Source organism: Helicoverpa armigera, chromosome 8 (assembly GCF_030705265.1).
Source record: "Helicoverpa armigera isolate CAAS_96S chromosome 8, ASM3070526v1, whole genome shotgun sequence".
Lineage (NCBI taxonomy): Eukaryota > Metazoa > Arthropoda > Insecta > Lepidoptera > Noctuidae > Helicoverpa > Helicoverpa armigera.
This window is the reverse complement of record NC_087127.1, coordinates 1523589-1538874: the sequence shown is the minus strand read 5'-3', so window position 1 is coordinate 1538874 and position 15286 is coordinate 1523589. Positions and strand designations below refer to the sequence as shown.

The following is a 15286-nucleotide window of genomic DNA, read 5'->3' as shown; positions in this document are numbered from 1 at the left end:
TTAGTGACGATACGGTTTCTAAAGTCTAGATGAAAGTATCACCACTTAACAATTTTATATGGATATTTTAAAGTTGTTGATAGATCCTTCTGGACCTACTGATGATTGATAGATACTCTTGATGACAATACATATAGTTAAAATCGTTAGCAAAAACAAGGACTGTATTTTAACAGATCCTCATCTACTCTTTCCTACGAATTACCATTTTGACCATGATAGAGCATCTCCTCACCTTTAATAAACGCCCTGATGACCTGCGCAGCCTTCTTCCTCCTCTCCTTAAGCCTTTGCGCGAGGAACCTCCTCACCCACTTCTGGATGACGATGGCAGCCTCCCTCATGCGGAGGTACTGCTTCCTCTGCCAGTACCCTCGCCATCTGCTCTGGATGACGGTGGCGATGTCGTTCTTCTTGATCTGGTATGCGTCTTCTGTCTCGAAGAGCGTCTTCGGGAAGCGGATGAAGATTTTGGTGCTGGAATTGTTGTATGGTAAATGTAAAGTCAAACTCCTTTTTTAGACTTCTTGTAACACACGTGTGTTACATCATACGTTTCTTTGAAAAATATTTTTACAATCTTCTAATCCAAAAATGTTTGTAAATTTTTACAACTACCATATCAGACTTGTCCTCTAATTTATCTGAACATTATATTTTATCGTAAAACAGTTTGTTACTCACTTGCCCATCCTGTAGTCCTCCTTCTCATAGTTGAGGACTTCCACCAGCTTCTGCACACCATCCCTAGCGGGTCCACGGTGGTTCGGCCACGTGTCGCGAGATAGACACTTGTATCTGTTGAAAGAGTGATTGATAATGAGTTGGGCTTAGAAGTCAGAAGGAAGTAGGTACACAAGGGAATATATTATAAGTAAGTAAATAAGGGAGTACCTATATTATAATAAAGAATATAAGAGAGGCAATAAGGGTGTACATGTATAAGAGGAATATATAAAGGAGTATATCAAGGATAACATAGGGGAGTATGTAGGTACAGTACATAAGTAAAGAGGGCAGTACTTAAGGAAGTATAGAGTGGTGTTCACAAGGGATCATATATGGTTCGTAGTAAATAGTAGAAGTAAATTAGGGAGCACAAGAAGTACATAAGAGAATAGATTGAAACCCAGAAATCATCGCGTCCTAAAAAAACTCCTATCTTTTATGCGAAGTTCAAACCCTTTTTAAAATTGTATTGAATGTTCGAAGTCCAGTACATACCTCTCTAGGAAGGCTTCGTAAGTCCTCCTGTAGGCGAAGCCAGCTCGTCTGACGCGCAGGTTCTCCATCAGGCCGAGGTACTTCACTTGGTGGGAGACTAGCTTCTCATCAAATTGCACTGAAACAAGTGTTACATCGTCAGATCGAGTTTTGGAAACGGTAAGTACCTGAATCAGTGACGCATATTAAAGGGTTGTTATAATTGACCGCTTTTAATTTGTTTACTTAGGTATCAAGTAATTCAAGATGACGTTAGATTTCAAATTCAAAACACGATAGGATGCTTATCATTTTAAAATAAAAGCAACGGTCTATTGTTTAGAGCGGAAATCATCAGATGACTCCTTCCGCAGTGGGTGTCCCGCAGTCGAATGTTTACTGAGCGAAACCCATCTTTGTTTTTTTCTGGAGCCCTCTGTGTATCAGGACCACGGTTACTCTTTCAACTTTAAACTTTCACAAAGCAGCCCATAGTCCGAAAGTTGGTGATTGATTCACCCGTGTACGAGAGTAAATGTCGGTCCTGCGCCTGATCTCTTTTCGGTCGTGTCGGATTGCCGTCCTATCGGGTTATGAAGGTGAAGGAATAGGGAGTGCACCTGTGTGTACGCAAATGCTCGTGCACTATAATATGTCCTGCGCAGCTGGCTGATCTCCTTAAATGAGAACAGCCGCCGTGGACGCTATTATTACTCTTTCAAACGATCCTGCAGAAAAGTCTTGGTTAAAAATATATTACTAACTAGGAGCCTTAAAGTCATTAGGCTTGATGCACCGGATGTAGGAAGGCTCCTTGCTGCTGAGGATCTTGATCAGCTCGTTCAACGAGTTCTTGAACTGAGTGATCGCCGTCTCAGGGCGCTTCTTGCTTGCTCGGTTCACGTCCTGAAAGCATACGTAGAAGATTGTGATATCTGGATTGGGTTGGTTCAGATTATCCCCTAACAGACATCACATCTTAATTTTAGGAAGTCTTAAGCAATTTGTAAGAGAAAAAAACAAGTTTCTAGCATCTGGAAATAGGTGTGTCAAACTAGAATATTCTTCTATATTCTCGTCACTTTAGGAAAGGCTGTATATTGCAAAGATGACTGTATATTTTGTGGGACTCGTATAAGGTCCTAACTGTTACTTTCGAGAACTTATCTTCGAAAGTACGCCAATGTTTGAAGAAGATTGAAGTCTTACCTTAAAGCAGCTAGCGACGATGGTGTTCCCACTGCTGGCCATCAGGCTCTGGATGTCTCTGAACAGCAAGTCATTGTTCTTCTCCAAGAACGTGTGCACGTTGTACGTGACTTCCCCAGCGTAGTGCACCAGGCAGAACTCCTGAACAACGGGATTGCGTACATTTTAGAAGATTTTAAGTTAATTGGCAAATATAAAGTATTGAATTTTGAAGAGACTTTACATTTTAGGAGATCCTAAACTGTTTGGTAACGGTATGTTCTAAGATTTGAAGAGTCCATGCGTTGGTAGGAATTGAAACAATTGAAGAGTTCACAAGTCTGTCTTTTGCAAACTTTTTCACGGCTTCCGCATTAAAATGATTTGTTACGGTAGTCAATTGTTTAAAAATGCCGGAATTATTTACATTTTCTAATCATGTTTCTAACTTCCGAAAAATAAAATGTAAGTGGTGTTTTTTTTTTAACACAGTCCCGATCTATGACGGAATAAAATTCGCCCTTCCTGATTACGTCAAAAAACTTTGTAGGTAATATTTGTGCACTAACTTCACGTTCGAACTTGGACACGAGTGCATCCGAACTGGCGTCCCATAGAATTCATTCTATAATAATTCAAAAGCATTCGCACAATGGAAGTATTGTTTCCCATCTAGTGGTGTATTATCAACTTATGCCAACGTCAATATATAGGCAGGCATTCAAATATTACATCATAACGTGTTTGATTGACTGATGCCATTTCTATTTTGTAAAATATATGAGTGGGTATGAATCAGGGCGGAAGGAAAGGTAGCGCAGATACAATAACGAAGGTAGGTCAGGCGCCTTCTTGTAGGTCAAGCAACGTACGGTAGGCGTGATTAGTTGCTACATAACTAACCAGGCATTCCATGTCAATTCAAAACCAATCTATCAAAGATGATTGTCTTGAACGATTGGTAATTTTATTTTGAAAATAATGGGCGGATTGGAAGGCGTGTAAACGCAGAGCTACTAAAGTTTCTCGTCCCTCGTCCCTCGAACACCCGCATTTTGGTGCGTTACCAGAACTGCTATGCATGAAATTCGCGGGCTTTAAACCTTTTCCGAATAAGTCAAACTTTCTGAACGAAGTCCCTGCAACGCGGGATCTTTACCTCTTAAGGTATGTTTTGAATTCTAATTAACTGCAACTGCCAACCGCACATCCAGCGACTGAATGAAGTCGTCCGCAGCTGCATTACTGTTTTATATGTATTCATATGAAATCGTTTCGGATCGAAGCGACAGCAGCACGTGCAGTCGCCCTTAGATATCATTATTTTCACGCATTCGCGTACCTTTACGCATTACAAAGCTACAATAAATTGTTTTATATAAGTTATTAATATTTACTATTTCAAATGTCATGTCGTCTCAAAATATTTAATTGTATGTTCGTACCCATGAAATTTGTAAACACAGGCACTGCGTTTTGTCAACACATTCTAAGTGCATACAATACATAAGTTACATAATGTTATGTATTTTGAATACAAATGTAGTCAAGAAGTAGGTCAGAGTTAGAGCCTTGATAACAATGTAATGAGCACGAATACCTACGGAATATATGGTCATTTTCCTTCTCTCATTGTTTTTGCGTAGTGTGTCAAGGAAAATTCGAGTTACCAATTTACTTGGACGTTGAATCAAAAGTTGTAATGCGATCGCTACTTGTGAAAGAAACTGAAGTTATTTGTAATAATGAAAAGTAGTAAAAAAAAAACAAATACAAAATACAAATTAACTTCTGCTATTTTCGTAAACAGCCCGTTAGCTGTACTGTCCAAATAAACATTCAGTTTAGGTCTTTTGAATGGACCAGAACACATTTTACACATGTGATAAGCCAATCATATTCATATTATTTATTTGCATATCTTACTCATACTTAGCTAATGTCTTTATTACTATGTAAATATCTTTTTAGTGACCTAGTCACCTTTCTAAGAAATCTTCCTAAACTTGCAGGAATATCTTGGAACATATCTCAATTCATTAGCTTCTTTCTTCTTTCTAATTTCCTAAATATACATCAGTCTACTCACATCGCGTCCCATGATCTTCTGCGTCTTGACATCAGAGCGACGATGTGACTTGTAGTGAGGGTGCGGCTCCAAGTTCTGCGTCAACTTCTCCAGGAAGCTCAGGTCTGTGGCGTCTCCCGGTCGGAGGCACTCGTCATCCAGGATCGAGATGATACCTGGTCACAAATAGATAGGTAAAATGAAGATAGCGTTAAGAGCTTTTTCTTGAATTCTAAAGATTTGAGGATAGTAGAATATCCTAATGACATTGTATGTATATATTTTGTCTCTTTGATTGTGTATGGTCCTTTTAACTACAACATTATATTTAATATTTATTTAGTTCATGCTGATAGTAGAGATACTACAGATTTAGAATAATGGATCTTTAAAATTCAATCTACAGACTAACAGAAGGCACAACTCAAGGACTTAATTAATCAGCACCATTGGTAAAAGTTGTGGGCTTGCGCGTTCCCCCTTAATTATCTTTATATCAAGAACTGAACATAGTCTTGGGTGGGTCTGTCAAAAAGAAGGACGGGTACAGCAAAATGTTAGGATTCTTGTTTTACTTGAAAACTTGATTTTTTCCTTTCATATACACTATACAGTGAGCTAAACGTTCTTCCGTGTCAAGTTTACCTGTATGCCTGGCCTCAATAAGGTCACAGATGACGATGTTGTTGAAGTACTCGACGGGCTCCCACTCGATGCCCTCGCGCAGGTACTCCTCCTGCTCCTGCTTCAGCGTCAGCTGGATGAACAGCTGCTGCAGCTTCTCGTTGCAGAAGTTTATGCAGAACTGCTCGAAGCTAAAGAAAGATGGACAGACGGTGGATTAGGTTGTGAATAACATTTATCTACTAATTTGAAGGAGGAATGCTGAAGAGACATTTTTCTAAGAATCGATAGAGCTATAAGAAAGAATAATGGTAATAACGGCATTGAAAACAAACTTAGTCATAGCTTAGACTCTTTGAAATGTCAACTAGAGTTTGAAAAAGACGATATAATATATGGGAATTATATTTTTTGTCACCAAAATTTATATTTGTCATCAAGTTGTATCACCTAATAAATAGATCTATCGCCACGAAATATTTTCTTTCTCAGATAAACAAAGAGTGTTCCCAGGTATGAATTACCAAATTATTGTTAATGTAATGTATAAAATATGAGATGGATTACCAATAAAATTGTAGGGCATTACATGAATATAAACTTCGTTCTTATAATAATAGTTTTATTACTTAAATAATAGCTTGGTGCTCACAATGGTAGATCTGTCACCAAATAAATCGATTAATCGATCCCTGACTGCGACTCCTTTTTATAAGTTATTATGTCACCAATACAGTAGTTACATTTTATTTCGTTCAGTTATTAAAATAATGTATTCGTTACCAATTATATACATCAGTTTATAATTTTAATGAAAATATGTTCAAAGGGAAGAGGAAGGGAAGGGAGACAAATTGGCGCGCTTTCGGGCGTCAACGAATGGGTTGTAAGTACGATCATACGATGCTTATTTTGACTTTAATCAAGTGTTTTAGTTATTATTCAGCTAAAAATTTAATTTAAATATATTTATACTACAAGTTCCAAACCTAGCGAATTTTTGCTACCAGGATGATATTGATTCTAAGCAAAGTTTTCTTTGCTACCGTATTTCGTATAAATGGGGTCTCAGGTGTGATTTTCAATACCCTATTAATATCGGGAATTAATCAAATATAAAAAGTTTATTCCACTCACCTGTTCTTCGGGAAAATCTCAAATCCATAAATATCCAGGATACCAATCACAGACGACCTGGTGTCCTTATCCTTCGGCGCTAAAGACGCGTTGAGACGGGAGACCAGCCAGCTGAAGTGCTTGTCGTAAATAGCCTTGGCTAGGGCATCTCTCGCGTACTGAGCTTGTTCAAGGTCTAGAGGGGTGCAGACCACGTCGCCTCGAGCATCGATGGTACGGCTGGTTAGGACCTCGCGTAGTTTTGAGCTGTTCACTTTGAGGAGCTGTGGAAGAGGTTTTTGATAATAAGGTTGGGTTTAAGATGGCAAGATGGATCATGTTTCGGAAGGTTTGCTTGTTTGTTGAAATTTTAGTAGCAACTCGTTCAATTTCATCCTCTTTCTATATGCTATAATAAGAGTCGATTGTTTTAGTAGTTATGTGAGCCATAATACCACCATTACGATATGTAAAAAGTAAATTCCTAGTTTTCTAAACAAAACAAAAATAAGAGATGATTTTCACGTTTCTGCATGTATGTTGGATCTCTAAACTAAAAGAATGTGTCTGTGGACTTATAGCTGAAAATATTAATTTATGTTTTTTTGTCGAAGTGAAAGATTTTTATTCATATCTTGATACACGTGCATGACATGGCTGTTTAGGCCCTCTGTGGAGTTCCCATGAACTTTGCCTCGTACTTTCCTATACCTATCTGGTTGCTTAATTATTTTGTGCCTTATCAGGTAACGTATCGACCGATTAAATACATAAATAGAGATAAGGATAGTCTGGAGGTCAACTTTAGGGTAAATCCACGGGATTTGCCTAAACCATTTCAAGCTGTGCGGCTATCACTTTATCTAGGAGGATGGAATGTTTCGTAAAAATAAAACATATATTGGATGTAGATACGTCTGCAGGTAACATGAGAAATACATAGAGAATTTTCATACTTAAATAATTATATTTACGAGAATTCGATATTTGTTAGAGGTTTCGAAGAGTATCTTTTTTATTTCGTTTTTGACTACACAATGATCAATTCAACTTATTTATGTATTTTTGAACAAGTTAAAGTTCTATTTGGTCTGCAAAGTCAAGAAATAGTACCTACAGCACATAAAAATGTAAGTAACTCTACCGAACGATAAAACTATTGTAACTTACAATAAAGAAATTGTTTATACAAGCAAACGTGAAAAAATATTAGGAAATACTCCACAAAACTGGATAGTAGATAATATGGTTATAGCCGTTTTTGTCGTTGATGACCCCAAGACAGTTAAAATTTATCTAACGAAACTATGAAATAATAAGATGCAGATAAGAAGAATGAAAGCAAGAGTTATCTATTTTGGGTATTTTTTTCTTAAATAGATAACTCTAATATTAAGTATAGAGAGGGAAATTAAGTTGGCTATTGCGACATTTGTACAGAAGTTTGTTGGTTACAGAATCGATGTAAGATCAGTAATTACCTACTGGTCGTAATAATAAGAAAGTAGATACTTTATCTAGACTTAATCAAGTGCCCATTTCAAAGAACTGATTATGTACTAAAAAGCTGCACTGGCACTGGTATTTTATTATCAGTTATCAATAAGAAAGTTATTTCCAAGCCGATTGACGAACAAGGAAAATAACGCTGCATAATATTTGTTATAGAGGTATCAGTAAATAATAAGTAAGATAAGTTTATCGATTACCTAGTTTATTTTCCTTGAACGAAAATAATAAATAGGAATCATTAAAGTCCCGTACAACGGCCATTACTCGTTTGAATCATAACGGTCAATTGTAAGAAACAAGCAAGACAAGAATTGACAGAATCAATCTTTAGAGTAGGTAATACTGCTATTCATAAACCTGATAAACCATAAACTTTTATCAGATACTTGTGAATTGAATTGAATTAAAAATCCTAGTAATAAGTACTTAAGTTTACATCGATCGGCCGGGATGACGGCGCTCGGGTGATAGCCGTGCGGTGGACACATGGCCATAGTAGGTAAATGTATGTATCACTAAATCGGCGCCATGATGAATAAATAGCCTTTGAATCTTTTTGTAAAATTAATAGTGGTACATATTAATTTTAAGATCTAGAACATCATAAAATATAGAAACCAGATTCAGATACAGTCAAAGATAATATTTTGTCTTATCTATACATAATAACGATATCATAAAACCTACAAGTAGTTACACCTACACAATTTTGACAAGTCACGACTCACGCCTAGACCGTTACTATTCAAATACCGCGAACCAATTCCTCAAAACCCAGGGTTATCACGGTCATTATCAGAACAAATGGATACGGCTTCATAAGAAATTGGTGCTGCGTCATCTTTTCCTTGAAACTGATCTTTATCACAAACGGATTAAGTTGGAAATGGAACATCTTTATTGGAGTGAATGTGTTGCTTGCTATTGTATGTTTTGGGGTTGAATCTTTAAATATTTAAAAAAGTCCCAAAGATTCCATCATAGCCCAAAATATCCTTAGTAAAAATACCAAATTTATACAGCAGCCTACAACAGCTTTTTTGTAAGTAAAAATAATGATGTCTTTGAGATTTTAGAAACTAACTAGGATCAGCCTTAATGCAAGTTCAAGAGAATCAACTATCGGAAGTTTTACCACGACATACGTCTTTTAGCATTTAGCCAAATTACAATTACATTTTTATATCACAGCTGTTAGTTCAAGTTGAACTTCTACACCTGAATTCGATGACGTCATCACATATTGGGCAGACAATGGCAGCCAAATAATATTTACAAAAACAAATAAGAACAATGGACATAGTTAGGGAACTAAATTACAGACCTATAAACATAACAAACACAATTGTTTGCAACAGGTCAGACTAGAGTTTTGGGAGCATTTGAATAATGGTATTAGGGACGATGATAATGATCAATTTGAAAATAAGGTTGTATGTAACTAAAATTATCTACTTATCTATTGAAATCGATAATGGTACAGACGCCAGCAACGACGACGCAACGAAATGTCGATTTCTAGACGTATAGGATTGAAAGATTGACAGAAAAATGTCTCAAGGTCAGACAGATAAAATTTTAGAACAATACATCAAACGCGTGCTTTGGTTAATGACTTTTTTATCGCATGTTAAAAGTAACAAGTAATTTAGTTAATGCACGAGCAACTTCCTTCTCAAATCTCGAAGAAAAAACTTTGAATCATATTGTTCATAATAATAGCCTTCACTAATCCGATTTTTATTCATGAATCATTTTTTTTTTTCACTCAAAACATGTGTAACCTTCAAAAGCAGACTATATTTACATTTACAGAGTCTATCTCCTCTGAATGAAAATCTTCTTTCGTAATTTCTCCTACTGTACTTTTTTCACAATCATCATCATCATATCAGCCAACTGCCATCCACTACTCAACGTTGACCCTTTAAATCCTTTAAATCCTCTCAAAAAAGTCCCCGGTAAGTACCTAATTTCTTGCTAATATATATATTTTTTTAACAAATCTTCTATCATATTTTAATCAATCATAACTTACGTCAGCCACATTAGCAGAGTTAGCATCATGCGTCAGTATCTCAGCATTGCCTTTATCATTCTGCACAAACTTAGCGTTGCCAAGATGCAGGATGCTGGCGACGATCTCGAAGATTTCAGTCTGCTCCGACTGATTGATCTCAATAACCTTCATAGCTTCTTGCACTGTCCTGAACTGGTCGGCATCTTGGTTCCGCTGGTTTGTTTGTGTTGTCTGCAAAGAAATTGGTATTGTTTAACGTATATAGGTAAGTTGGCTTTTGTGTATGGTAGTGATAACTATAAGAACTGTTTTGTGGTGTCATTTGTCGTTCCTGCATTGCATAGTCAAAGTTTATAGCTTTTGATTTAGCTTTACATAGTCTGAATGTATATATACAAAGTATCTGCTACAAAAAATATACCAAAAGTTAATGGACTTTTTCAAAGAAAAAGATAATTGGTTGGTCACGGTATGTTGGTAATTCGTATGAACGTATGCCATAAGGCAGCATTTTAGGTCCGATGGTTTCTGTCGCTTGTTGTATTTGGTTTTTATTTCCAAGTGGTTTTTACAGGAATTAATTTTTCTACAGTATAAAATAGCTACCAACCGTATCAGTAGTGTATTTGTAAGCTTCAGGTCTGCCTTGCAGCTTCAAATTCTTCAACAATTCCTGGTCTGCTCCCGCCAGCAGCTGGTAGAAGATATGGAAGTTCCTCTCTCCGTTCATTTGGCTAACCACCCTGGACTTTTCCAGAAGGTAGTTGAGGATATGTCCTCCTTCAGGTGCGCCTTCATAGTTGAACTGTATGTCCATGTACTTGCCGAAACGACTGGAGTTATCATTCCTGTGGGTCTTAGCGTTACCGAAGGCTTCCAAGAGAGGATTGGTTTGAAGGAGTTTGTCCTTCACAGTTTCTACGTTACGTAAATGGTTTGTTCTTGCTGCTATGTACTCTAGAACCTTTTTGGAGGCTTCCGTCTTGCCTGAACCGGATTCGCCTATAAAAATTAAATTAGGAATTATGTCATACATTTCTAGTAATAGAAAAGTTACTGTATGTCGTTAAGATTAAAGAATCTTACCTGAGATCAAAATGCATTGTTCTCTGTGTTCATAAACTAAAGACCGATATGCGTTGTCTGCAATCGCAAATCTGTAACAAAAGTTATACAATTACCAAATAATACGATAAAGCATCTTTCTCAAAAACTTTGTTTTTATTGTAAGAAGTTCTAATGATACGTGATTATGAAACAAAAAGTCTGCTGACATTGCCTGAATTGACCGATCATGTATCTAATAGTTATCGTTTTTCTTACAAACAGGTAAGGGCTAGAACTCCTGTGGTATATTCGAAATCCAGCACTCTGTAACCATTACCTAAGTGTTATTATCTAGCAGATAAGTGGCCATTATCTGGTCAATAATAAATAGTAGGCGCTTTAGACAATAGCTCATTGTCACAATATTTACAGGTACTCTTCATAAGTGCTAATATGAACTTACATTGATATATGTATTTTGTCTAAACTCTTTACTAATACTGGGTTTTTACCGATTGAACTATGTTTATGATGAAGAATTTGACTCATAACTTCTAGAATAATAAATTTTAATATTTCTAGCCGTAGGGTAACTGGGATGAGGAGGTCAGATAAGCAGTCACTCCTTGTAAAACACTGGTAGCTGCATCCAGTAAGACTCAAAGCCGACCCCAACATACATAGTTGGGAAAAGGCTAGGCAGATGATGACGATTTCTTGCCAATTCTGTGTTTTGATATGATCGTAATCATGTAGAAAAAAATAGTCGATCAAATTGTTTTAAGTGAAATATATCACCATTCGACAATCTGAAGAATATAGAATTGTTACTCCATTAATTTCAACATGTGAGATATGCATCTATATTTACTCTTTTTATTATCCTAGTGAAACCATAATGCCTGTATATAGAGGCTCATATATACCTACTCACAATATTTGGAAAATAGATAGCAACTGATAAGAGTGACACAAATATACTTTCTGTTTGTACTTTCCCACACATCAAAACGTCAATGATAACATCTATCAGTCTATATCTCTTGTGACGCCAATGTTCTGAATCATGATGGTAACTATAAGTACCATTTATAACTATGCCATATCGAGTAATTCTTGTATGGGTGAAAATATTGTGTTTTCTTAGCTTGAATGAATATAAGTCATTTGTTGAGCTTTAATTCAGCTATGACTTTTGTGTTAACGGTCAATTTTGTTTCATGCAAGGATTGAGAAAATAAGCCAGACGGAAATGCAATGTTAAGGAATGTTTCCTGTTTACTTAGAATTTTAAAGTTTCCATTAAAACACTATTTCCTCTACCATTAACTAAAAGGAACCTACTTACACAAACAAACAAAAAATTAGGATGAGTTGTTTTCTTTTCTAAAAGTAACATAAATGATCCTGATGATTGTTGTTTCCTTTGAAAAAGCATCATCCTAAAAATAAACCTAAAGTAACTTCCCTTGCAGGATCAGCACACTGCAGACTTGTAGTCAACCGCTAGTTTTTTTGATCATAAATCAGTATGAAGATGAATGTTAGTGTGCGCATTACAAAGATCAGGTACACGGCCGGTATCAGACCAACTGAAAACATTAAAGTTTTCAACTAAAAACTTTAATGTTTTCAGTTGGTCTGATACCTGCCGTCCGTCTGGTACCGTGGAATTGTCTTTAGGATAAAATTTTTTCAGGAGGCAATTTTTGCCAACCGCCAGGTCAACTGGCGAAAGACTGTTTAATCTGCAGTATACCTTAATTCAAAATAACATCTTGTAGAGTTTATAAATTTACAGTTCATACAAACTTCCTATTGTTGTTTATGTTCTCGATTTTTCCGAGGCATTGTCTATGCTCTCAGGCGCGGTTCAATAGTCGTTGCATTGTTATATTGTATTAGATCGAGCTGTAATTAAGACGTAATCGTCTCTCAAAGATATATTATCGCGTAATGATATATTTTATAGCGTGAGTCGCGTGACTAAGTCTAGACTTAGCGCATGATATATCTAAGGTATAACGAGTTAGAAATTAGCCCCCTTACTTATAAAATCTCTAATCACCTTCTAAGCAACATTTTAACTAATCACTACTTAAAGTCTTAAGTAGTGATTAAATGTTAGTTAAGACATGCTTAAGCAACGTTTATAAGTAAGAATTTTCTTAAACGGCCCTTAAATATTACTTATGTTTAATTCACGTTTATAAGTAAGGCTGTATGTGTTTTTACAATAGCTTAGGTAATAGTTTCGAAACTGATTCCAATCAAACTTTTTAGTCTATCTGATTATATATTAACTAATAAGTTGTAATGTGCACTACCTCTTCATTCATCTCAATACTGATTTTTGAGATCGATCAATCTTATAGGTCACAAGTTTGCAGAGTGCAAGCGTGTTGAGATCCTTCTACAAGCTCTAAGCTTGCTAATAGGTCCTGATAACTTATACCTTCTCTCAATTGTTTCTTTCAGCAGATTTACCGGTATTTCAAAAAAATAGATTTTCTCGATTCAATGAGTGCCTGAACCCTGGCCTCTTAGCTTGTTGCACGTAGGATACTTTTGTGCACTTCACCTTTATTTCTTCTTAAACCTTCACGTCCTATTATGAACAGTTGCCAAAAATGTAAGGCTAATACTCACACGTGTGGCGGTGCCTCGAAGAAGGCCTTCTTGTAGTAGAGCTTGGTCTTCTCCTCCGTGTAGATGGGCAGGTTCTTGTACGGGTTCACGGATATCAGCACATTGCCTATGTATGTCTGTGGAAAAAATTACTTATTAGATATTGTTCTATGATTTAGATACTTGTAAGCTTCAGACTTAACAATTTGACATGGATGCAGAATAATCGTCAATCATCAATAGGCCATTGATCAAGCTACAGACAAAGAAAGATGAGAGACGTTGGGGTAAGCATTTGCCCAGCAATATGACAGTATAGAAAAAAAATTGATAAAGTCTTAAAATTGCTAAGATTAGAGGAATTCTGTAAACTTTAGATAGTGCCTTTTGAGAATGCTTGGTAAAGAAGTCTAAAGATCGCACGGCTTTTAAGGTTATTGCAGTCCATTGAAAACTTTACTGGAATGTTACCTGTGTACATGGAATGTGCTTTGAACAAATGAACAATAAACAGTCGACTTGATTTGTTGGTGCGAATACAACCCTTGACACTCACACACAATAGCGCAAATCACATACATCAGTAATTCATTAGGTAATAAATCAATCAAAAGAGATTCTTCTGCGGTTATGAAATTTTCATCATAATGCAATGGTCATTGGTCTTTAGATGCCACTGGCTGTTTAATGCCCCTTGTGAATACCTATGTAATTTTCACGGTATAGCCTATAACTATTCATACAACAACAATAGGAAATATTTTAGCACCAAAACACTACCAACTTAGAGTACCGTACACTGTAGACTAATCAGCCGACAGTTGGCCTGTTGGCTGGATTTTTTTTAAAGACAATCGTGAATTCGAAATCAAAATATTTATTTGCATATTAAGGTTGGACAGTTGTTAAATAAGTTCAGCTTAACGGTCTTTTGCATTCGTTGCAAACAATTTTTTTAGACGGTTATATGTAATGATACCTGATTGTTGTTATGTGCGTACTTCCGTTTCAATTCCATACTGATTAAATAAACCCGAGCAAACTGTCAGCCGTCTAATATTTTATGTGCGGAGCCTTAATCTAAATATCAATCTTATTTTACCTATAGCAAAAGATGAAACTACTCACATAAATAATATTCTCATTGAACCGCTTCTTCAAGTTGTCAATGAAGGCAGCTTCGGACCTGAAGTCTTCAAGTAGCACGAAGTCCTGCACGCCGACGCGCTCACGGTGCACGAGAGCGTGCTCCATCACGCCCGACACTGATACGGGCCGCAGGAGCCTGGGAAAGGAACAAGCAATGGATTAGATACAAGAATAATGTTATAATGCTTGTCATAGTAATATAGTCGTGGTGGCCTAGTGGGTAAGACACCAACCTCTCACGTATGAGTGTGTGGATTCGATTCCAGGTCAGGCAAGTACCAATGCAACTTTTCTAAGTTTGTATGCACTTTATAAGTATATCTTTTAGTCACCAAACATTTCGAGGAAATCTGGACTATATAGTCTGAAATCACCAACCCGCATTGAGCAAGCGTGGTGATTAACGCTCAATCCATCTCCATGTGAGAGGAGGCCTGTGCCCAGCAATGGGACCATAAAAAGGGTGGAACTTATAATAGTTTGGTTTTAGGCCCTAGTTGCGGTGTAGGAGAAAGAATGGTGAAGTAAATGTGACATGGCGAAAATGCCCTTCAGTTTCGTTCGTTTAGTCTTCTTAGTTTATTGGCACTTCTTATAGTATGCATAATATTATAATTTTCGGTATAACATACAATTTATTGACAACATGAACTGAGAAATACCAATTTGTCAGTTAACTTAAAACGTCTATTTATGTCTTTCTGTCTTTTATTCAAACAATAGATACAGGA

At 36.5% G+C, this 15286-nt stretch overlaps 1 protein-coding gene across 2 annotated transcripts in view; it reads right to left on the bottom strand.

Annotated features, from left to right (window-relative positions):
• Positions 1–15286, bottom strand: part of LOC110382737 (unconventional myosin IC) — a 56268-nt gene that overhangs the window by 4019 nt on the left and 36963 nt on the right. For both annotated transcript variants that reach the window (XM_049837960.2, XM_049837961.2), the window contains 13 exons: positions 14535–14691; positions 13428–13543; positions 10818–10888; positions 10342–10733; positions 9750–9962; positions 6221–6483; positions 5105–5274; positions 4481–4635; positions 2413–2553; positions 1968–2109; positions 1225–1342; positions 685–798; positions 236–477 (listed from right to left, as the gene is read on the bottom strand). In XM_049837960.2, the coding sequence (XP_049693917.1) occupies positions 236–477; positions 685–798; positions 1225–1342; positions 1968–2109; positions 2413–2553; positions 4481–4635; positions 5105–5274; positions 6221–6483; positions 9750–9962; positions 10342–10733; positions 10818–10888; positions 13428–13543; positions 14535–14691 (2294 nt within the window). The remainder of the gene's footprint in view (positions 1–235; positions 478–684; positions 799–1224; positions 1343–1967; positions 2110–2412; positions 2554–4480; positions 4636–5104; positions 5275–6220; positions 6484–9749; positions 9963–10341; positions 10734–10817; positions 10889–13427; positions 13544–14534; positions 14692–15286) is intronic.